This window comes from Dromiciops gliroides, chromosome 5, assembly GCF_019393635.1.
Source record: "Dromiciops gliroides isolate mDroGli1 chromosome 5, mDroGli1.pri, whole genome shotgun sequence".
NCBI lineage: Eukaryota > Metazoa > Chordata > Mammalia > Microbiotheria > Microbiotheriidae > Dromiciops > Dromiciops gliroides.
This window is the reverse complement of record NC_057865.1, coordinates 108,583,064-108,607,304: the sequence shown is the minus strand read 5'-3', so window position 1 is coordinate 108,607,304 and position 24,241 is coordinate 108,583,064. Positions and strand designations below refer to the sequence as shown.

Sequence of the window (24,241 nt, the reverse complement as noted above, 5' to 3'; positions counted from 1 at the left end):
ATGGTCAGAACGAGTTTGCTATTCTGGGAATGCAAACACCCAGGAGGTTTGTAGACTTTCAGAGCTCTTGGTTTGTATTCCAATGTTTGAGTTCGCTAAGACCTGAAATGGTACTTCATATTCAGGAAATTCCATAAAAAATCTCCCCTTCCTCTTGGATCCAACTAACAACACACCTAGCGAGGGCCTGCCAAACTAACTCCGTGCTATACACACAGTGGAGGTTTGGTAATTAACCTGCTGATTGTTGAACAGGACAGGGAATGATAGAACTCAATCAAATAGTTATTTCTTATGACATGATACCATTCACTGAATTCCCAATATTTGAACTTCAGGGGAAAAAAACCACACTGACCTTTATGAGTATTACATTGTAGGTGGAGAGTAATATACTTTTTTTTTTTTTTTACTATTTGAGTTAATGTATTCACATCTGTACTTCACCCTCACATTTGGCGATCTTGGCTAGAAGTAATAAAATAAAGGGAATGCATTATTCAACAGAAAAACTAAGTTTTGCAATGTTAGCATTTTCTGTGCACTTAGCTTACAACTCCCCCTCTCTTTTCTCCACACACTCTCTCTATATGGCTACTGACTCTTGCCCGTGATTCATTTTTTCCTGTCTGTCAATCTTCCCTGCCCCCCCCTTCTATTTTACCAGTCAAATCATAAGCCTTATCAACCATCTAACTCCCTGGAGCAGGGGCTTAGTTGTATATGTAGATGCAGATAGGGTTGTAGATGTGCATGTGGATGTCAAAATCAGCATCAGTATAAATGTAGGTGTTAATGTAAATGTGCATCTAGTTGTAAATGTCTGTGTATAAGAATGGCCATCTTGTGTGTGCATATGCGTATGTGTATATGTATATCTCTGAGTACATCTACAATCATTCTAACTTGCTTACTCTGCTAGCTGTGTGACAAAGGAAAATCATTTAACTTCTCTGAGGTTTTATTTCCTTATCTATAAATTAGAGATAATAATCCTTAGGCAGCTAGGTAGCCCAATGGATAGAGTTGGAGTTCAAATCAGGAAGACTTGAATATCAAGCCATGTGCTCACTGGGCAAGTCACTTAACCTCAGTTTTCCTCAACTGTGAATAATAGGAAGGAAGGAAGGGAAGATGGAAGGAAGGAAGGAAGGAAAGGAAGGAAGGAAGGAAGGAAGGAAAGGAAGGAAGGAAGGAAGGAAGGAAGGAAGGAAGGAGGGAGGGAGGGGGAGGGAGGGAGGGAGGGAGGGAGGAGAGGGAGGGAGGGAGGGAGGGAGGAAGGAAGGAAGGAAGGAAGGAAGGAAGGAAGGAAAGGAAGGAAGGAAGGAAGGAAGGAAGGAAGGAAGAAGGAAGGAAGGAAAGAAAGAAGAAAGAAAGAAAGAAAGAAAAAGAAAGAAAGAAAAGAAAAGAAAGAAAGAAAGAAAGAAAAGAAAGAAAGAAAGAAAGAAAGAAAGCAAAAAGAAAGAAAGAATGAAAGAAAGAGTGGGGACTTTCCTGAGTCACACAGCCAGCCTGTGTCTGAACAGGCTTAGTACAATGCCTGGACCCAGGACAGCACTATATAAATGCTTATTCCCTTTCCCGTCCTTCCTTTTTGGTGTCCTGGCTCTTTCTCTGCATATATCACAATACAAACTTGGGATTTATAGTTCCTTATCCTACAAAAATGGCGATATGAACAGCACCTACCTCTCAGTGTTCTTGTGAGGATAAAAAGGAAAATGTGTATAAAGCATTCTGCAAACCTTAAAGCACTGTGTAGAGACCAGCTGGTATAATATTGTACTCATAGCATTTTTCTTGAGGAAAGAATATCTTTAGCCCTTAAGGTGCTATTGAAATGAGTTATTATTGTTTCTGAGCTACTGTGATTATTTTTATGTATATGCATGTCAGGGTACACTAGCATGTGGATCTATAGAGAGAAAGATGCATATGACTATACCTAGCATATGGATCTGTAAAGAGATGTATATGCTATACCTATCTGCACTTGTATCCTAGTATGAGTTTTTCTGCAAAACCATATTCATGCTGAAGCTCCCAGTTGCACGCTAATTTGTATGAAAATATTTTAAACCCAGCCCCTTGCCACACCCCTGAGTATTTGCTACATTTACGCTTGATTACTTCAAGCTATATTTTGGTCAAGGGAAGCATGAGTTTTGTAGGATGAGTAGTATATGTGTGTGTGTGTGTTTGTGTGTGTGATATGTGTTACCATCTCACATAAAGTATGGAAGCTGCCTTACTCATGTTCTTTTCTCTTCTAAAACATGTTGAATTTCCTAGCCTATGAAAGGGGGAGATGTATGTGAGGGGAACTTTTTATTCTCATTTCTTTTCTTCTAGATACACCATGATATAATGGAATAACATTAATTTCAAGTCAGAGCCCGGTTCAATTCTGAATTGTTTCCATTACTTGTGTGATCTTGGACAAGTCATTATACTTCTCTGGCTTTAGCTCTTAAAACGTAAATCAAGGAATGGGCTAGCAGTCCCAATTTGAAACTCTTACAAACTCTAATGCTACCTAAATTACTAAATTACTCTCTAAGCCAGGGATTCTTGAAACTTCAAAGGGTCTCAGAATTTGTGTAAGAAAAAATTATATCATTACTTTTTTCAATGATGAATTTTTAAAATAATCTAAAAAGTGGGCACAGGCTTTACCAGACTAACTAATGGGTCTACGACACAAAGTATGTTAGGAATATGTGATATAGAGCCTGGAAATAATTTTTGCACCAAAAAGGAAAAATTTCTACCAAAAAAGAAAAACATGTAATATTCACATCTTCACCTAGGCTGATAAGAATATGGAACTGGACTATTATGCTGGATTGTTCTCAGAAAAATACAGAACAACATGAAGAAGTCATTTCAAATCTATGTCTAGATGCTAAGCCCGATATTGGGGAAAGCCTATGGTAGAAGGGAAAAAAAAAAAAAATATATATATATATATGTATATCCATCTATATCTGTATCTATCATCTATATCTATTTATGTGTATATATGTATATATATGCAAATAGGTATATATGTACATATATGTAGATCCATATACACATACTCATCTCTGTGTTTTTGCCTTTTGTTGTATCCCTAGCACTTAGAAAAGTGCTTGGCATGTGGTAAGTGCTTAATAAATGTGTATATCAATTGATTATCAAACAGTTCATCCTCTATCCCAATGCTGTTATATTCTATACATTATGAAAAATGAAGTAAGGAAAAATTCACTAATGTAATATTTTGTGAAATTATATATAATTTAATTTATAATTAATACTTCAAGGCAAATTACATATTTAAATCTATATTGTATACATATGAATATATAGTAGATAGATATTTAAGATGTATAGATATAATATTTACATGTTAGACATTAGAAGTCATCTAGCTCTGATAGACACCCATAGAAGGGGAGTTAAGGTATAGAAGATTCTAGTGGAACAGGACTAGCAGAAAATAATCTATTTGTATATTTATGTTTATAGTTAAGCTATTATGTGTATAAACACATGTACACACTATAAAACACTATAATGTGGGAGGGTAATCATTTTGTTTTAAATGGTCTTATGCAATACATTATCTAATCATCTTACTTTTTTATACTCTCAGTGAAAAATTGAATGAGGTGAGCTCTAAATTCACTTTTAGCTCTAAGAGATTATAATCCTAAATTCATAAAACACTTATTTGTTGTTCAGTCATGTCTGACTCTTTATGGCCTCATTTAGGGTTTTCTTGGCAAAGATACGGGAGTGATATGTCATTTCCTTCTCCAGCTCATTTTACAGTTGAGAAAACTGAGGCAGAGTTGAATGACTTGCTGAGAATCATACAACTAGTAATTGTCTGAGGACAGATGAGTCTTCCTAACTCCAGGCCTGACATCCTATCCACTGTGTTACTTAGCTACCCTCCAATACTTATTAGGTACCTATTGTATGCAAGGCATTGTTCTATACATTGGGGAAAACAGAAAGTTTAAAAATTACACAGGCCCTGACCTAAATTTCCAATACAAAGGAAGAGAATCAAAATGAATAGAGGTAAATATTCTTCCCCACAAAGGAGAATGTGATAAGTAAAAAGAGAAAATCTAAACCACACTAAGATCATTTGAGAGATGAGAAATTGTTTCAGGTGAAGGAATCAGGACAAGGTTAATGGAGTGTTCAAAGGGCACCTGAACTGGATCTTCAAGAGGTGAAGATATGGCGTGAGAGTATTTCAATCATGAGGGATAGCCTAAAATTTGAATGAAGCAAGGTGTGGCAGAAAAGGACAAAACCAGGTAAGAGCTAGTGGACCAATGTGATTGAATTTAGAGTATATGACAGAGAGGAATTGCTAGTCTAAAATTCACAAAAAGATCTAGAGGTTTAGTTGGACTTTCAAACTCAAGATCAGAATACAGTCTAACAGGTAGCACGGTGGCACAGTGCACAGAGTACGGGGCCTGGAATCAGGAAGATTCATCTTCTTAGTTCAAATCTGGCCTCGGATACTTACTAGCTGTGTGACCCTGGGCAAGTCACTCAACCCTATTGCCTCAGTTTCCTCATCTGTAAACTGAACTGGAGAAGGAAATGGCAAACTACTCTAATACCTTTGCCAAGAAGGCCCCTGAAAGGGGTCATGATGAGACTGACATGACTAACACTACTGAACATGACTAAACAGCCAAAAAAGTTAAGTCAATCTAACAATGAATAAGAATCATAGTATCCAGATGAGGAAAGTGACAAACACTCTATTCTGCCCTAGTCAGGCCAGATCTGGTATACTGTACTGAATGCAATTTGATAATCATTCATTAATGTGTTCAGTCCTAAGTGTCTATTTTAGAAAGGAAACTAACAAACCAATGCATTTACAAAGAAGGACCACAAGGATGATGAGAAAATCAACAAAGCTATACTCATAGAAGGAGGATGGTTGAAAGTCAGGAAATCAAGTGGAATGAGCTCATACTATGTGTCTGGCAATGTTAGGTAGCAGAAATGAAGAGGAGCAGCTGTGTGGCCCAGGGGATAGAGCACAGCAGGAGTCAGAAGGACCTGAATTCAAATCTCAAATCCTCAGGAACTTACTAGCTGTGTGACCCTGGGAAAGTCATATCCCTTCTTGCCTACAAAAAGAAAGAAAAGGAAGAAAAAGAAAATAAGACTACTTTGTTCCAAAGGAGAACAGTGTGCTAGAGGGAATGGAGAGTTGGTCTCAAAGTCAGGAAAAACTGAGTTCAGACACAGGGTGGCTGTGTGGCTCTGGGGAAGGCTCCACTGTTTGGTGCAGACTATAAATTTCAGATAGGTGTCGACCTAATTTGATCAAGTGAGTATATTCCCTCATATGGGAGATTCCTATAGTAATGAAATCACAAGTTCAATCTCTATCTCAAAGGGCAAAACTGAACAAATGCTTAGAAGTTGAAGAGAATCAGATTTGACTTAATTTAATTAAATAAAGTTGGGGGGGGCATCAAAAATGAAGCTAGCAAGAGACTTCCAGAGCAGAGCCAAGAGGCGGAGGAAGGCAGTAAGTCCTAAACTCATGACACGATCGCTCCAAAAAACATCCAAATAAGGTCATAGGAAAATGCCTGGAGCAGCAAAACTCACAGAAGAATGTGCTGAAATCATCTTCTAACCAAGAACGGCTTAGAAGGTCAGAAGGAGGGAGCTGCTGTGCTGTACAGGAGTCAGGCCCAACCCCACAGTCCACCCTGACACAGATCCAGTCTCAGGAGGTCCTCACCAGAGAAGGAGACCCCCAGGCCTCTGAATCAGCTAAAGCACCAGTGTCATGTGGAACTAAGCTCACAGTCTGGTGAGTGGGCTGAGCCTGGGCAGGGGAGAGACTACAGGGGTCTATACTAGTGCTAAGGCAGAACTTGGATTTTACACCCCTACAGAGAACCAGGTGGTAGGCTCAAGTAGAAGTGGCCCAGGTGGGGGAAGGGCACAGGCTTGTTGGAGCTAACAACCACAACACACAAAGCTGGTTGATTGGCAAGTTGGTCTGGGGTCATCTAGGACCAGGAAACAGGCAGGGCAAGGGAAGACATGATTCTCCTTAAATCATACCACTGGGATGTCTTAAGCTTGGGATTACTGCAGCCTGGAAACAGTGCCCCACATTCAAGGAGCTAAAAGTCTAGTAAAAGAAAGGCAAGCGGGCAGCTAAGTGCACAGTGGATAGAGCACCAGCCCTGGAGTCAGGAGTACCTGAGTTCATAATCAGGCCTCAGACACTTAACATTTACTAGCTGTGTGACCCTGGGTAAGTCACTTAACCCCAATTGCCTCACTAAAAAAAAAAAAAAAAAAGTTTGGGGCAGCTAGGTGGTGCAGTGGATAGAGCACCAGCCCTGGATTCAGAGTACCTGAGTTCAAATCTGGCTTCAGACACATAACACTTACTAGCTGTGTGACCCTGGGCAAGTCACTTAACCCCAATTGCCTCACCAAAAAAAAAAAAAAAATGAAAGGCAAGATGAGCCAACAGAAAAAGGTGATGACCATAGAAAGTTTCTTCAGTAACAAGGAAGACCAAGGGGCACCCTCAGAGGAAGATGTCCAACATGAGGGCCCCTATATCTAAAGCTTCCAAGAAAAATACAAATTGGTCTCAGGCCATAGAGGTGCTCAAAAAGAACTTTGAAGAAAAAATACAGAGGTAGAGGAAAAAATCAAAAGAGAAATGAGGGTGATGCAGGAAGACATGAGAAAAAAGTCAACAGCTTGAAAAAGTCAAATGGAAAAGGAGGTACAAAAAGCTCTCTGATGAAAATAATAGCCTAAAAATTAGGATTGAACAATGGAAGCCAGTGACTTATGAGAAACCAAGACACAATAAAGCAAATCCAAAGGAATAAATAGAGGGCAATGTGAAATATCTTCTGGGAAAAACTGCCGACCTAGAAAATAGGTCCAGAGAGATAATTTGAAAATTATTGGTCTACCTGAAACCATGATCAAGGAAAGAGCTTAGACACCACCTCCAAGATATTCTCAGGTAAATTGCTCTGAAATTATAGAAGAAGAAGCTAAATAGAAATTGAAAGAAATCCACCAATCACCTCCAGAAAAAGATCCCCAAAAGAAAACTCCTAGGAATATTATAGCCCAAATTCCAGAGCTCTCAGATCAAGGAGAAAAATATTGCACGTTGCCAAAAAGAAGAATTCAAGTACTGTGGAGCCCAGTCAGGATAGCACAAAATCTTGCAGCTTCTACATTAAAGACCGGAGGGCTGGAATATGATATTCCAAAGGCAAAGGAAATGGGATTACAACCAAGCATCACCTACCCAGCAAAACTCAGCATTATCTTTCAGTGGAAAAAATGGGACTTTAATGAAAAAGAAGACTTTCAGAAAGTTGGGGGAAAGTGGGCGGTGGTGGTGGTATAGAGATTGCACACTGCAAAGGAAGGAAACAAACATTTATTAAATACCTACTATATGCCCGGCACTGTGCTAAGCACTTCAAAATACTATCTAATTTGATCTTCACAACAGCTCTGTGAGGTAAGTTCTATTATTTTCCCTCTTTTACAGTTCACAGAATTGAGGCAGACAGAGCTTAAGTGATTTGTCCAAGGTCAGAGAGCTAGTATCTGAAGTGAATTTGAACTCAAGTCTTGCTGACTTTAGGCTCAGCACTGTATGTACTGCACCACCTAACTGAAGCTAATGATAAAATAACATGAAGTCCATGATCATATATGATCAGAAAATCTCAATAGAATTCACTGTACACAGGAGGGGATGGTTTTTTTTTGAGGATATGATTTAGCTTAGAAGTGAAGTAATACAATTAGTCTCCTTTCTCTATTCTTATGAAGTTAAAATTTCCTCAATCCAACAGCTAATGAGTTTGAGGCAATGTTCTATGACACAACCTTTCTTAATACTAATTACTGTATAACTCTGGTGTGTGTGTGTGTGTGTGTGTGTGTGTGTTGTGTTGTGTGTGTGTGTGTTGTGTACAGCTAATGAGGCTCAGAGCTTGGGATTTACAAGGGAGATCCAGGCAGGCCTGAAAGTGATACTTAAGCCCCACAGACCTTGGAAGTTCCCAGGTTCTTGCATCTGTCTCAGCAATTAGAACCAAGACTTCTTCAATAAGGATAAGAACACAATATCCATAAGCTTCCTCAGGGCCAGCTCTTAACTATCCAACAAATTGCAGGTATTCAAACATTCGTTATCAGTGTCCTTTGGTCACAGGCTATAAATACAATTTAGTGGCCCTGGTTTATTTGGCCAATGCAATAAGCAAATCACTCAATCCATGGTTTAATTTTAGAGAAATAATTTAAGATGTAGACAGAATGTAGGGGAGAGAATATGCTGGTCTTGAAGTTACAAGACCTGGGTTCAAGTTGGGCTCTGACACAATTACCATGGGCAAATCACTAATGTACAATTCCCCCCAAATCTCTAAAACAACTCTCTATAACTGTAAATTAATGATCTGCTTTTGAGGAAGGAGTTTCCACAATGAAGTTTATCTGACACACATGAGTCAAATCTCTCTCTTTCAATAGAGGTAGATAGATAGAGAGTGAGAGAGAGAGAGAGAGAGAGAGAGAAGAGAGAGAAGAGAGAGAGAGAGAGAGAGAAGGAGGAGGGATGGATGGATGTTGTAATTCAGTCATATCAGATTCTTCATGACCCCATTTGGGGTTTTCTTTTTTGTGTAGTGTGTGAGGCCATTGGGGGTTAAGGGACTTGACAGGGTCACACAGCTAGTAAGTGTCAAGTGTCTGAGGTCAGATTTGAACTCAGGTCCTCCTGACTCCAGGACTGGTGCTCTATCCACTGCGCCACCTAGCTGCCCTTGGGGTTTTCTTGTAAAAATACTGGAGTGGTTTACCATTTCCTGTTCCATTTCATTTTATCAGATGAGGAAACTGAAGAAAACAACTCAGTGACTTGCTCAGAATCGCACAGCAAAGTGATCGAGGCCAAATTTGAACTCAGGAGGATGTCATCTTGACTCTAGGAAAGGCACTCTATCCACTGCACTACCTAGCTACCCTCTAATTATATTATATATTTCCATATATTAATACATATTAAATTGATAATATCAATATACATCAATTGGTATATACATAATATCTTTATTTCATGATTTATATGGCAATTGATGTATGAACATTTCCATATTTGTAAATGGCTACATACATATATTAAACAGCATTCATGCATAATTTAAAAATACTATAACATATGTAAATAGTTTTAAGGTTGTTCTTTTTGGAGGGGGTGGGTAGAGGCTTCTTTCATTCAAATGAACAAATTTTAAAAGTATTTACTTAGTCCCTAGGAAGCTAGGTGGTGCTTTGGATAGAGCACTAGGCTTAGAGAGTCAGAAAAACCTAAGTTCAATCTGACACCAGATACTTACTAGCCCTGTACCCTGATCAAGTCACTTGACCTCTGTTGCCTCAGTTTCCTCAACTGTAAACTGAAGATAATAATAGCAGCTACTTCCCAGGGAAGATGGTGAGAATCAAGTAAGATAATTATTTGTAAAGCACTAAACCTAGTGCTTGGACCATAGGAGGGCCCTTAATGAATTCTTGTTCCTTCCTTCCTTGCTACATACAAACCCAGCATTAGACAAAGAGAATATAATATAGATAAGACATAGGTCTTGATCTCAAGGTGCTTGTAACGTAATGTCAAAAGAAAAAAAAAAAGTGAATCATGTAACTTCTTGGTTCCATTGATTGAAAGCAATATTACTAAGGTTAAAGTTATGAGTTTAATATTCTTCTACAAGTTCACTTTACTCTGATTCATGAGCTAATATATTTTATCTATTAATATAACTAAGATTCTTAGCAATGTGTCCCTGATCAAAAGGAGAGTAGGGAGAAGAGAATGTAGAAAGACTAGTATAGATATTCACTAACAGAAAAAAACAGATTTCAACCAGAAGTCAGCAGTATCTTTCTTGTATACAAAGGATACCATATTATAAATACATAAGTAGATATGGCTAATAGTGTCTGCTGGACAAAAGAACATGGTAGATATATTTGGTCTATAAATCCAATCTGCACAAAAAACAAAGGTCACAAAAATCTATATTTACAATTAGGAAGATGGTATCCCTCTATTCCTTACTCACAAAAGAATGAAAAGTGAAGGGATTCAGGGAAGAGAGGAAGTCAGGAGCCTGGAATCTGTGAGAAGATCATTATTAATGACCAAGACAGGAATTTTAGATTTCCCTTTTTGTTACTCGCTGTCAGCCAGACTCACTGTCCCCCTCAGGAACACACTTAGATGGAATAAGGATGAGGGCTCAGTCTGGGTGGGATCCAGATTCTTTGGATTAATTACCATACAGAGAGATATTGTTCTGAATCAAGGGGACAGTTCAGTCCTTCTGACTTGATGTAATCCACCTTTAACTTATGTGAACCAATTCAAATTGATTGATGATAACCACCTACCTTTTCATAGAAAAGGGATTAAAACCTGAAAAACTAGCCATGTGACTTCTTATACCATGAGAGGCTAGGGAGCCACTTGTCAATCCCTTACTTGAGAGATTGATAAATTGATTAACAATCTTACCCAAAACTGTGTCTCTAATAATTATATTAACTATCACAAAATAAATCCCACTTCCATATCATATGAATTTGATAATGATGGGGAAGTCAATTCAACTCTCAGCTCCTTATTCCAGGTCTCACATCCCATCTGCTACCTGCGTGCCTCTGTGAGGGAGATTTTAGGAACTTTGACTCATCATCTTAACCTTAGAAGTTTGTTGGGTTTTTTTTGTTGTTGTTTTTGGAGGGGGGGGTTGGCGGGGGAGGAGTTATAAATAGAAGAATGCCACATGAACTATCCATTATGCAAAAGAGGGATATTTTGATCTTCCTTCCCTCAAATAATTCCTCAAAATTAACTCCAAAGGAAAAAAAAATGAAGAAGAAGTTTGAATAGAAAAAAAGAGAAATATGTATATAGGGTAAAAGACCAAGGTTTTCCAAAGGCTACCCAGTTGGGATGAGGACATTGTTCTACTCAATTCAATTCCATTTATTTCAATAAGGATTCACTGAGTGACAGAGTTATGCTAGATGTTATGAAGAGTACAACAGAAATATGAGAGAGTACCTGCTCCAAGAAGTTTCCTGACTAGAGTGAGTCTTACCAGCATGGAGACCTTTAGAGGACCTAAAATAGAGCATATAATAGGCAAAGTGTTAAATGGAGAAATTCATACAATTTAGATGTTGTGGATGTGACACTAAGTCTTTTCTTTTGGGTCTTTTGGAAGGGAGTAATCAGTGATGGCTAGAGTTCTGAAGGAAGACTATATGAAAGTAAACAAGATGAACTCTGTAGAACTTCACAGATTTGGAAAGATAGAGGAGGGACGTAAGGGCTAAGAAAGCAGGAAAATACAGAAAGTAATATGGTAGGTAATATCCAAGGTCCCCTGAGCTTTGGGCAGGGGGAAGGAGGAGGGGACTAGAAAGGAGAATCATGCGAGGACTTTAAACATAAAGTAGAGTTAAAAAGGAAAGAAAAAAGTATACTATGGTGTTGAGATGAGCAGGAAAATACAGAGATACTAAATGAATCATTTCCATAGGAAAACAACACAAAGAATCCTAAAAGCTTTATCAAGATTGAGTGTCTCCCTCTGACAAAGAAGAGCAGAATGTTCCCTGAGAATGTCCCATCCTGTCTCTTTTGTCAGCCGAAAGAGAAATAATCATCAATTCAACAAGAGTGGTCATGGTGGGAAGTAGCAGATGGGGGTTCATTTGCAGGAGAGGCCTGGCAAAAATGCTTGTCTCCTTCAAATTGTTAGCAAAGCTTCAAGAGATTTTGAATGTTCTCAGGCTGCCAAACACAAGTTAGACTGGGCTAATGTGCACATTCCTCTAGGATGTCAAAGCTCATACAATGCAAGAGGAAGGCAGTGAATTATTTTTGTTAATTTTTCAAAGACCTAATAAAAGATACCCCTTGGCAAGAAGAGAAACATCAACAATTACTTTATGACCCCTCCTTATTTAAGAGCATGTCACCAGATACTAAGCCCTATAAACAACTGGAAAGATGTAGTCCTTGAATTCAGGTACTTGCTAATCATTTGATCTTTCCAGTTGAAAGTCAAACAAAATAAGGAACTTGGTAAGTTACAAAAAGAGCAACAAAAAAGTTAGAATTTTAAAATAGTAGTTTTGAGTAGAAATTAAAGATTATTGGGATAATTTCTTTTTATAATACCACTCCAAAAACTCAGTCTCTATGACTATACTCTACTTTTTTTAAAATTGCAATTTTACATCAGCTTTGTGTCCCTATATATCCTCTGACTTTTGCTACAGAGTCATCTGTATACCAATGAACAAAAAAAGAAAACAAAGAAAATGTTCAGCAAAGCCAACCCTCATATATACATCAAATTCAACTTGGCATGCAGTGTTCCATTTCCATGAGTCCCTTAATTCTTTTAGATAAGGAAAAGAGGCTCTATGTATTTATGATAAGTTTAATGGCAATGAAAAAATTCTTTTTCTATTCTCCCCAGGTTTGAAATGGAGTTATATTTCATTAGAAACTAGATGTGTTGATTCAGAAGGTTAGGAAAACTCTGGCCATAAATCCTTCTGACATGGTGCTACTTGTACAAGTAAAGAAAAGGGACTATAACTTGGAGTACTTTGACTTATATAAAAGGTCCTGGAATTATAGAATTGGAAGAAACCTCAGACATCATCTAGTTCAACTGCTCATGCCTAACAGATAAGACATGAAGGGTCAGAGTGGTTCAAGGACTTTGCCCTGTATTAGATAATCACTGGGTTGAAAGCCCAGTTGCAGAGTCATGCCTGGAATCCTGTTGTTTGTGGGAACAGGACACCAAAATCTGAAATGGGTTTTAAAGAGAGATTTATTAAGCCATTTAGTAGAGAAGAGCAAGCCAGAAAAGGAGTGGCTCTCTCTCTACCCGTATTCTGGAAATTTTATATTTATAGGATATTAGCAAAGGTTTCCCTCATAGGAACCCCTTGTAGCCCAGATATGCACTTAACCAATTATCCAAGCAGGGTAGCCTGAAAAGCAAGGTAGATAAATATAACCCTATATACAAAAAGGGAAGTTTGAGGTGAACCCTCAAGAGTTCCTGGGTATGGTAAGATGAAAGAATAATGGTTTGGATGGATATAGGGCATATGGAAACTGGAAATACTTTTAACCATCTCTAGCATTACTTAGAGAGTTACTGGTGCCAAGCTTACATTTTAGCTATGAATGACCTTTAATCACACAACATTGGATTTGAACAGGGTAATTAATTTTCCCAAATTGTATAATGAATTATTTTCTCCACAGTCCAGAGATGCTTTCAAAATCTAATACCCTTGAGGTACCCTTGGAGGTTCACCAGGTCAGTTTTGGGCATTTAAATTCTGCAAGTCTCTACACCCAAAGTATTTTCATCCCATAAAAAACTTCATGGAGAAGAATTTGTCTATGGTTGACTTAGGTTTGGCAGGACTGATTAGAGCAAGGAAAAAATATGTTAGAAAAGTTTTAAATTTACTCCTAAAGTCAAAATTTTAAAAAGCAAAGACTATGATTTTCATTCATAGATATGAGAATATATAAACACACTCTATGCCATCTTTCATGTTAGACTAAAATTCAATCTAAAACACTCTGGCTCAGTGGGGAAATCTGTTGATGTCCATGAAGCAAATCATCTGAGACACTACACTGCCTCTACTCCTGGTATAAATTATTCCCAGTACTTTGTGCTTGATGCTGTAACAGAATTCATTAGTAAGCTCAATTGATTAGGAGAAAAATGACTGTATGGTATTAACAAGAGTCTGTGACAAAAAAAGAAGAGTTACTTTGTGAGCTCAGAAGATTGACTAATAAATTGGTAACTGCTCTGTTATGTGTATTTGAGATGCTACACTACCCTCTCCTGTCTCTTTCAAGTATAACCAGTAACTTGCGAAACTCTAGGCCAAACCCTAACCAAGCAATCCCATATCAAATCCATCAGAGATTGAAAATGACAAAAAAATATGCCCACTTGAAAGCTTTTCACCTGTTTTTTTTCCAATATTGTAGACTGAACCAAAAACCTAACCTATGTTGTATCTATACACCCTTTACTAGTATATTGCACTTTGTCAAAAGTCCTTTCCTTTGAAACTTACAAAAGAAAAAGAAAAGCAGAAAATATCAGTGGTCCAATCAAATTAGAGATCTTATTTCATTGAGTCAATACCCTAGAATGCCCTTTCTAGCTAGTTCCCTTCTTTCCATGCATATTAGAATCATAATATTTCTCTCATCTGCCTCATATCTCCTCACTCTCTCCATTCACTGAACCCTCATCTTCTCTAACTTATCACCTCACATAGTTTCTTCCCCTACCACCAAGGCAATCATTGGTTCTCTCAGTGGGAATATATATTTTTGTGAATCTGTCAGTGCTTCGCACAGCTCAACAACAGATGTTTGTTGAATGAATTATAATCATTCTAATATAAGCCTATGTTGACATTTAATAATAATTATAAGCCTTGTTAATATTTCTTGCTTTCATAGCAGAGATGTGCTGAATTTCTTTGGCACATTTTCTTTGGTGTCTTTTAAAAAACTGTTTCTTACATGTTTATATGTTTTAATCAATGCATATATTCTTGTTTTCTTTGATTAGATAATCTAACTATAGGTGGTGATATTAGCAGAGCAAGCTGTCAGGAATGATCTGAGGTTCTAGATATCATCAAATTTCAAAATACCTCAGTCACTATAAACAAAGCAAAGCCTTCACTTATCTGGAATGATCAGCTTGAAATTGATGAAATCTGGGAGGGTAATGGCATGAAATTGGCAAACCCTGGACAAAAATGGGTTCAGGGGTGTGAAATACTCCATTAGTGACCACTATCCAAACTATTGATAGTTTTGTTTTGTTTTGTTTTTCAATTTGGAGACATTTTTGTTTTGTTTTTGCAATATTTATTTGCAAATTCTTATACATTAATTTTTAGAACACAATGATCTCTCAGAAGATCTTTTTATGGAACACCATGATCTCAAAAGAATTAAATATTGGATAATACCAAGTGTATTTTGATGCAATGGGTATATGCAGGCTGACACTAGTTATCAACACCTTGAATATCAAAAGTCATGGGACAAATATTATTGAGGACACATGATTAGAAAAGCAGGTATACTAATTATATTCCATCAGTAGGGACATGTGGAAAGCCTAAATGAAACACTATTGAACTCTGAAGTGCTAAAGAGAGAGATGAAGAGAGATCTCCAGGATGTTAAATATCTATTCTTTATGAAGGATTCATATAAATACATAAGTATACATATATTAGAAATGGATCTCTATTGTCTAATTACATCTGAAAATATGTAGACAAGAATCACAAAAGATAAGAAGACATAAAGGAGTTTTCATCTGCATGAGGTTCTCATCTGGCAACACTCTACAGACAACCTCACTGTTATTTGGGACTCTTTCAGCTCTTCTTTACTAAGAAAATTCCTAAAATGTCTTTCTAAATTATGTGGAATTTCACAGACCCGATCATATGTAGTTCCAATAACCACAAAAGGCTATACCGTAATAATCATAATCTACCTTGTGGTTTGGGTTTGGTAAGTTTCCACATGGTTTGGAGATGGTAACAGTCTTCTGGCAATCTGCGTTATGAAGAGCTCTCTTCAGGTTTCCCGTTCTTGTCTTCAAGCAGTGATTTGCATCACCTCTCCCAGGCCTGGAACTGGTATTTGCACTCTGCTAAAAACAAGAAAGGGGCCAAAAGACATTTCAGATTGAGCTCAATATCACAGAGTAAAATAAAGAAATATGTAGATTCAACTGGCAGGTCTTTAGGTCTTGTCCTAAGGAATTTGAGCACCAAGATACTTCAACCTTTCTATACCATGTATACCTCTTTCTTATGCCTCAATGTCAATAATCACGTTTTGTACACTATTTCCATCCACAAAGGTTGACTTTGTGCAGACCTCATTCTGAAGCAATGAAATATGATATATATTATAGAAAGGCCTGGAAAAAAGTTGTTTATTTTATGTGCCCCTGGCTGAGAAGACTCAATATTTTGGAGGTTGAGGGGAGGTATTAACTAGGAGTTCAACATTATATTTAGGAGTGTAAGGATTGGAAAATCACCTAGGAAACAAGAAAAGAGAGTGTGACGAGCAATGAATATGCCAGAGAAGGAAAGGCTATTCAAAACAAATGGATAGAACAAGTTATAAATTGTCATTTGATTTAGCAATTAACCTTCTGAGTAAATAACATCAAGACAAAATGGGAAAGGATATAAAAGAAATGGGAAAAGAGAAAAGAAAGGAATAAAAGGGTCAATGGGAAATGCAAGAAAGAGAGAATAGGAAAATAAAAAGGAAGAAAGAAGGACCAAATCAAGAATCAAATTAGCAAGACAGAGACACATACACAAACTTTTGAGTTCACTATTTACAAGAAGTGGAAGTCCAGGTATATCAGGTCTAGCTTGATCACTTCCATGTTACAGTCAGAGTAGTTTAAAGAATCACTGACTGACAAAGATGACCAAAGACAGAAATAGTTAATGTTGTAGGTGCTGTGGGAAGGCAGACACACATATTCTTGGAGCTATGAATTGATCAATGATTCTGAAAACCTGTTTGAAATTATGCTTTTAAAAATAACTAAAATGTGGCAAGTGGATAAAACACCAGCCCGGGATTCAGGAGGACCTGAGTTCAATACGATCTCAGACACTTGACATTAGCTGTGTGACGCTGGGAAAAGTTACTTAACCCTAATTGCCCCACAAAAAATAAATAAATATAAATTTATCTTTTGATTATAAAGATCCCACTTCTATCTTATGCCCCTAAGCAATACAAAGACAGACCCCAATATATAACACATGTTGTTGCTTGGGTTCGGTTTTGTTTCACTTTATTTATTGTTTTTGATGTTGTAAAGAAACTGAAACAAAGTAAGTACTCACTGATCAGGTAAAGGCTAAAAAAAAATTATTACATATTTGTAATGGAATATCATCTTGCCATAACATGTGAAGACTATTATAAAGAATTCAGAAAAACATGAGAAGACATATGAAATGATGCACAGTGAAGTAAGCAATACATGTGATTACTATGATGACATAAATAGAACAATACAAAAAAATGAAACTGGATATTATATAGTTATAATATCCCTGGAGAAAAATTATCCTTTCATGGAAGAGATAAAGGATTATGAGTGTAAAATGTTGCAAACATTTGCCAGAACAATCAGTATGTTAGTTGGTTTTGTTGAACTGTTGTCGTTTTGTTTTGTTTTGTTTTTTCTAAATTATTTTTATAAGGGAAGTGTTACCAGTTAGGAGAGGAGAAAGAGAAATAAGTTCAGAAATGAAGGTTATAAGTAGAAAAAATACTCTAATTCCTGAAAAATAGAAAAGAAAATAACAAAAGAAAATGAAAAGGTGATACTCATATTTACCTCCAAATTGTTTCTTCCAGTTGCATGGGATCTTACATCTTTGGGTCTTCATGGTTTGTTTGCATTCTGCACCAGTTCGGGTGCCCTCTCGGGTACCCAGCCCACAATCCCCACTGGTCGGGACACACACACTCCACTGCCATTCCCCACAATCTGATTTCTTCACCTTTTTTTCTGAAGAGATTCGAAGAGAAATAAACAGCATTCAGACAAGCTTCTTTAAGCACACAACCCCCTAGGTATTCTCCTGACTTTCTGAAATGCACCATAAAAAAATGTGTGTTGGGTAGGGAGGGACTGATATTTAGAATGAAAGCTTCAAAGCAGTTAACACTTAATAAGAAAGCAGGCCTGCTGTCAGTTTAATGTCACAGTGGAGTTACTTCCCTTTTGCTAGGATTCAGTTATTTCTGCAGAATAGCAGGATTTAATGGAAAGAATATTTGCTTTGGAGAACCCAAATTCCACACCTGTCTATCTCAATCCCTGTGTGACTTTGGACAAGCCATCTCACCATTCTGGGCCTTGGTTTCTTCATCTGTAAAAAGAACAGGTTGGACTCAAAGAATTCTAATGTCCCTTCAGTGCTAAATCTTTGCTCCTCCTTGATGGAGGCCCAGAACGCAAAGGACTGGGGCTCACTACCCTTTTGTGGTGTGAAGGCCTTAGGGAATACGAAGTGATGCTAGCTACCACCCTCTCCCTCAAACCCAAGGGGATCTTTTCCTTGCCTGGTTTCTCTTTCTTGCCAGCTTCAGCAATGTCCACAGCTGCCAAAATGAAAATGAATGCCAGGAAGGCAGCTGCAAATTTTCGACGATGCTGCTGCTGTTGCTGCTGTTGTGACTGCATTCTGGGGATTAACAGAAAAACAAGAAGAGAGCAGTGTCAAGTGAAGTCAGACAGGGGAGTTGATTGAACTCCATAATGGAAGAATTTCACTCTCCTTTTCTGGAAGATTAGATCCCAGCAAGACTGGTATTAATTATATTGGCCCAATTTTCATCTTTTTTGCTGAGAGCTACTGAACCAAGAGCTCTTCTGCAATCAGCTAAGTATTCTCTTGCAGAATGCTATGGACTCCCTACACGTGACTTTATAGACTACCATTTGTTAAATAGCATTCAGAGACTGTAGAAGTGCTGATGGGAGAGTCTTCCTCCCTGTATGCTGCTTATAATCCTGCTACTTCATTGACATAGAAGTCATTCAATTCAATAAGCATTGCTCAAGGGCTTTTATGTGAATGGAGATGGACCAGACACTAGAAACACAAGGAGAAAAAAAAAAGAAAAACACTGCTTGCCCTTAAGGAGCTTATATTCTACTAGGAGAAACTTGGAGATCTTAATGACATCCACTCTGCCACCTTACAGGCATCTTTGTAAAGTCACATCTCCTTCTACAAACTAACCAAGGCAACAGTATGACCAGGAGGCACCCTATCTCATGCTGGATTAGAGTCAATGTAATACAATCTATAGTGTATTGAATTCCAAGTCAAAAGAGCTAAGTTCAAATACTGATTCTGATATTTACTACCTGAATGATCTTGGGCAGACTATTTAAAGTTTCTAGGCCTTGGCTGTCAGATGGAATAGTTAGACTAAATGGCTTTTATGATGCTTTCCAGTTCTACAGGTCCTAGTTAATCATGGCACATATGTTGATTGAGTGGGAGTTTACATGTGTCTTTAAGGAGCAAAATATATGGTTCATTTGAAAAAATCATGTTTATTTTACATGTGGAGACATAACTTTAGTCTCTACGATCATGAGCATCATCAATATTTCCTGATAAACCAAAGGGTGGAAGACAGAAGCCAAGAGGTGAGAAAGTAACAAATCCATAATAGCGAACATTTATATAGTGCTTTAATATTTGCAGTGTATCTGCAAATAGGTTATCTCATTTGATACTCACAACAGTCCTGTGGGGTTGGTACAACTATGAGAGAGGAGGAAACTGATGCTAAGAGAGGTTAGCTAACTTGCTCATAGTCACACAGTTAGTACTTATCTGAGGGAACCCTTCCTAACTCATGGTGCAATAAGTAAATTTGACCCCACCTGTGGAAAGAATTTAAGAGACTTAGGAATCTACCTTTGGCATTAGTATTGAATACTTTGGGAATCGCAAACAAGTCACAGCCTATCTAGTTTCATTTTTCCTACTGGTGATATGGAACAATTGCTCATGTCTTCTTTGGTCCTCAATTGCCTAATTTGTAAATGATAGTTGTCTTTAGAGGCCCTTTATAGCTCCGAAACTGTGATGCTATGCTCTCCCCCACAATTTCACAGGAGATTTCATGAGGTAAAATAGGTGTAATGGTTTGAATCATTTTGGAACAAGAAAACTACTAGGTATATTTAAGTACTTACTTTTACCTCTCCCAAAGAGAGAGGCAGACTTTGAATGTGTTCCATTTTTAAATTGTTATCCAGAGCTTCATATGAAAAGCCCAGTTTACACTCTCATTTTTACCATCTTTCTCCAATGTATCAAAGACAAACACACTGGAAGACCTGGCTATGCTAGAAATCCTCTAAATCCCTCAATTTCCCACAGCTGATTTCTCACACATGCACAGAATTTGAAAGAGTTCCAAATCTCAGTGAGCCAAAGTCCCATGGTGTCTTCATTCAGAAGCCTCTCCTAAGGCCTGAAACCATTGGTAGCAGCTTAGGACTAACATTTTATTCTTCCCCATATTCCTATGGGGTCTGTTCAGCCAAACACAAAGCCAATGCCAATCCCTGCTAATCTGACTCGCCAACAAGAATTTTTGAGTCACCTACTCTTTATAGAATGCTGGGAATACTGTATCTCAAAGAGATCATAGAAGAGGGAAAAGGGCCCACATGTACAAAAATATTTATAGCAGCTCTCTTTGTGGAGGCAAAGAATTGGAAATCAAGGGAATGCCCATCAATAGGCAATGGCTATACAAGTTATGGTATATAAATGTAATGGAATACTATTGTGCTGTAAGAAAGAAAGAGCAGGAGGATTTCAGAGAAACTTGGAAGGACTTACATGAACTGATGCTAACTGAGATGAGCAGAACCAAGAGAACATTGTCCACAGTAACAGCAACATTGTGTGATGATCAGTTGTGATAGATTTGGCTCTTCTCAGCAGTGCAATGATCCAAAACAATTTCAAAGAACTCATTATAGAAAATGTTCTCCACAGCCATAAAAAAGAACTGTGGATTCTGAATGCAGATTGAACCATACTGCTTATACTTTTTGGCTTTTTTTTTTTGAGGCTTTTCATTTGTGTTCTGATTTTTCTTTCACAAAATAACTAATGCAGAAATATGTTTAATGTGATTATATATATATATAAAACTTATATTAGATTGCTTTCTGTCTTGGGGAGGGGGAAGGGAAGGGAGGGGGGGAGAAAAATTTGGAACTGAAAATCCTATGAAAACAAATGTTGAAAACTATCTTTACATGGAACTGGAAAATAATAAAATAGTTTTATGATTTAAAAAATACATAAAATGCTGGTAATAAAAAAGAATTGATTCTAACCATCTTGGGGTTAGATCAAATAACCTGCTGTCTCAACAAATGTGGTAGGTCATGGGCATATGAATAGTCACAAGCTACTCTCTAGCTATTTGTTATTTTTAATTTTTTAAATTTAATATTTTATTTTACTTTAATTACATGTAAAAACAATTTCTAATATTCATGTTTTTATATTTTGAGTTCCAAATTCACTCCCTCTCTGCTACTCTCCAGCCATTCATTGTTGTTAATTTTTAAAATTTTATTTAATATTTTATTTCCTCCAATTACATGTAAAAACAATTAATATTTGCTTTTCATATTTTCAGTTCCAAAGTCCCTTCCCTCCCTGCCTCCTCCCTGAGAAGACAAGACATTTGATATATGTTATACATATGCAGGCATGCAAAATATTTTTCCATATTAAGTCATATTGTGAAAGAAGACACAACACCCCACCCCCCCAAAAAAAAGAAAAAGAAAGACTGAAAAATGTGTGTTTCTATCTGTATTCAATTTTTTCTCATGAGGTGGATAGCATTTTTCATCAGAAACCCTTCAGAATTGTCCTGGATCATTGTATTGCTGAGAATCAGCTATTAAATTTTTGACATTTTAAAAATCTGATATCCAGCTTTGGAGTTATCTGATTATTCAAATACTCTCTAGATCAGTCCTTAATCTCATTCTGGTTCTTTAATCATAACAAAAGTTAGTGGGGCAGCTAGGTGGCGCAGTGGATAGAGCACCGGCCCTGGAGTCAGGAGTACCTGAGTTCAAACCCGGCCTCAGACACTTAACACTTACCAGCTGTGTGACCCTGGGCAAGTCATTTAACCCCAATTGCCTCACTAAAAAAAAAAAAAGTTAGTTACCCAAGTCTGTGACCTTGGTAACTAGGTGGCCTAGTGAATAGAATGCTGGCCTTGGACTCCGGTAGATCTGAGTTCAACTCTTACCTCCAACATCTACAAGTTATGTGACCCTGGACATGTTACTTAGACTAACCTCAGTGTCCTACTATGTAAAATGGTGATAATAATAACACCTATCTTACAGTGCTGTTGTGAAGATTAAATAAAAAAGTACATACGAACCTTTTAGTAGTATTATATTAATATAGTTATTATTATCACAAAGGAAGTTGCTAAATATCCACAGCTAAAGCTACCAACAGCAAAGTAGTCACAGTCCCCCCACCCCACAAATGACTTACTTAGCCATGCTCTCTTCCCTGCTCCCAATTATAGGGGAATAAGTATTTATCAAGAGCCTGCTATGTGGCATGTACTGTGCTAAGTGCTTTACAAGTGTTATCTCATTTGATATTCACAACAGCTCTATGAGGTAGGTACTATTATTAACCCCATTTACAACTATGGATACTAAAGCAGGTACGGAATAAGTGACTTGCCCAGGGTCACACATCTAGTGTCTGAGGCTGGATTTGAACCTAGTTCCTCCTGAGAGAAATGAAATAAAGTCCCCCCACACACACCAGAAAAATGCTGTTATCTCAGAAAACAAGACATAAGAAAGGAGAATTGCAGGAAGGGGCCTTAAAGCCATCAGGGAGGGAGTCTGGTTAAGAAAGGAGGATTGCTCTAATGATTAGAGAGATGCAAATTAAAACAACTCTGAGGTACCACCTGACACCTATCAGATTGGCTAAAATGACAAAAAAGGAAGATAATAAATGTTGGAGAGGCTGTGGGAAAATTGGAACACTAATGCATTGTTGGTGGAGCTGTGAGCTGATCCAACCATTCTGGAGAGCAATTTGCAATTATGCCCAAAGGGCGATAAAGCTGTGCATACCCTTTGACCCAGCAATCCCACTTTTAGGTCTTTTGCCCAAAGAAATCATGGAAGGGGGAAAGGGACCCACATGTACAAAAATATTTATAGCTGCTCTTTACGTGGTAGCAAGGAATTGGAAGTTGAGGGGGTACCCATCAATTGGGGAATGGCTGGACAAGTTGTGGTATATGAATACAATGGAATACTATTGTGCTGTAAGAAATGATGAGCAGGAAGAGTTCAGAGAAACCTGGAAGGTCTTACGTGAGCTGATGATGAGTGAGATGAGCAGAACCAGAAGAACATTGTACACAGTATCATCAACATTGAGTGTTGACTTACTGTGATGGACTAGATTCTTCTCACCAATGCAATGGTACAGAAGAGTTCCAGGGAACTCATGATAGAAGAGGATCTCCAAATCCAAGAAAAAAAAAAAGAAAGAAAGAACTGTGGAATATAGATGCTGATTGAACCATATTATTTCTTTTGTTTTGGGTGCTGTTGGTTTTTTTTTTTCTTTCTATTTTGAGGTTTTGCATCACTGCTCTGATTCTTTCTCTTGTAACAGGATTAATGCAGAAATAGGATTAATGTTATTATGTGTATATATGTGGGTGTGTATATATATATATATATGTATATGTATAGAGATATATAGATATAACCTATATCAGATTGCCTGCTGTCTAAGGGGAGGGGGGAGGGAGGGGTGGGAGGGAGAAAAATCTGAAATTGTAAAGCATGTATAAACAAAAGTTGAGAACTATCTTTACATGTAATGGAAAAAATAAAATACCTCATACATTAAAAATAAAAAAAAAAAGAAAGGAGGATTGCAGAAAGGGGCCTCAAGACTAAAAGATAGTCTTGCAGGTTCCCAAAAGTAGATGTAGAAGTAAACTTCAAGGCTAGTAGTCTAGCTAGTCCATGTGTACCAAAAGTTAAAGCTAGTTTGTACTAGACTTGTTTAATCAGCTCATGTATATTAACTGCCAACACCCCAAAGGTGGAGACTACTGCCATTTTCAAACATTTGATGTATGTAATAGGAGGGGGGACATGTTAAGGGGATATATGTAGAAGTGTTCTGGGAAGATTGCCTCATTGGTGGAGGACTAAGAGGAGCACAAAGAGGGTAGGGGCCTTTGCAGTAGGATTAGGAAATAAAGTTTCTAGGGGTGGGGCCAAGATGGTAGAGGAAAGACCTTAAACACAGAGCACTTGCCACAATTACCCTGAAAACAGCAATAAAACAACCCCTGGAGCAGCAAAACACACAAAAAGACAGGCTAAGATTATTTTCCAGCCAAAGATGGCTTAGAGGG

The 24,241-nt window shown here is 37.6% G+C and overlaps 1 protein-coding gene across 1 annotated transcript in view; it reads right to left on the bottom strand.

Annotated features, from left to right (window-relative positions):
• Positions 1–430: 430 nt before the first annotated feature.
• Positions 431–24,241, bottom strand: part of PTN (pleiotrophin) — a 141,980-nt gene continuing 118,169 nt past the window's right edge. The window contains 5 exon segments of the mRNA XM_043967560.1: positions 431–468; positions 15,683–15,825; positions 15,827–15,860; positions 17,589–17,762; positions 18,320–18,441. Coding sequence (XP_043823495.1) covers positions 431–468; positions 15,683–15,825; positions 15,827–15,860; positions 17,589–17,762; positions 18,320–18,440 — 510 coding nt within the window. The 5' untranslated portion in view covers position 18,441.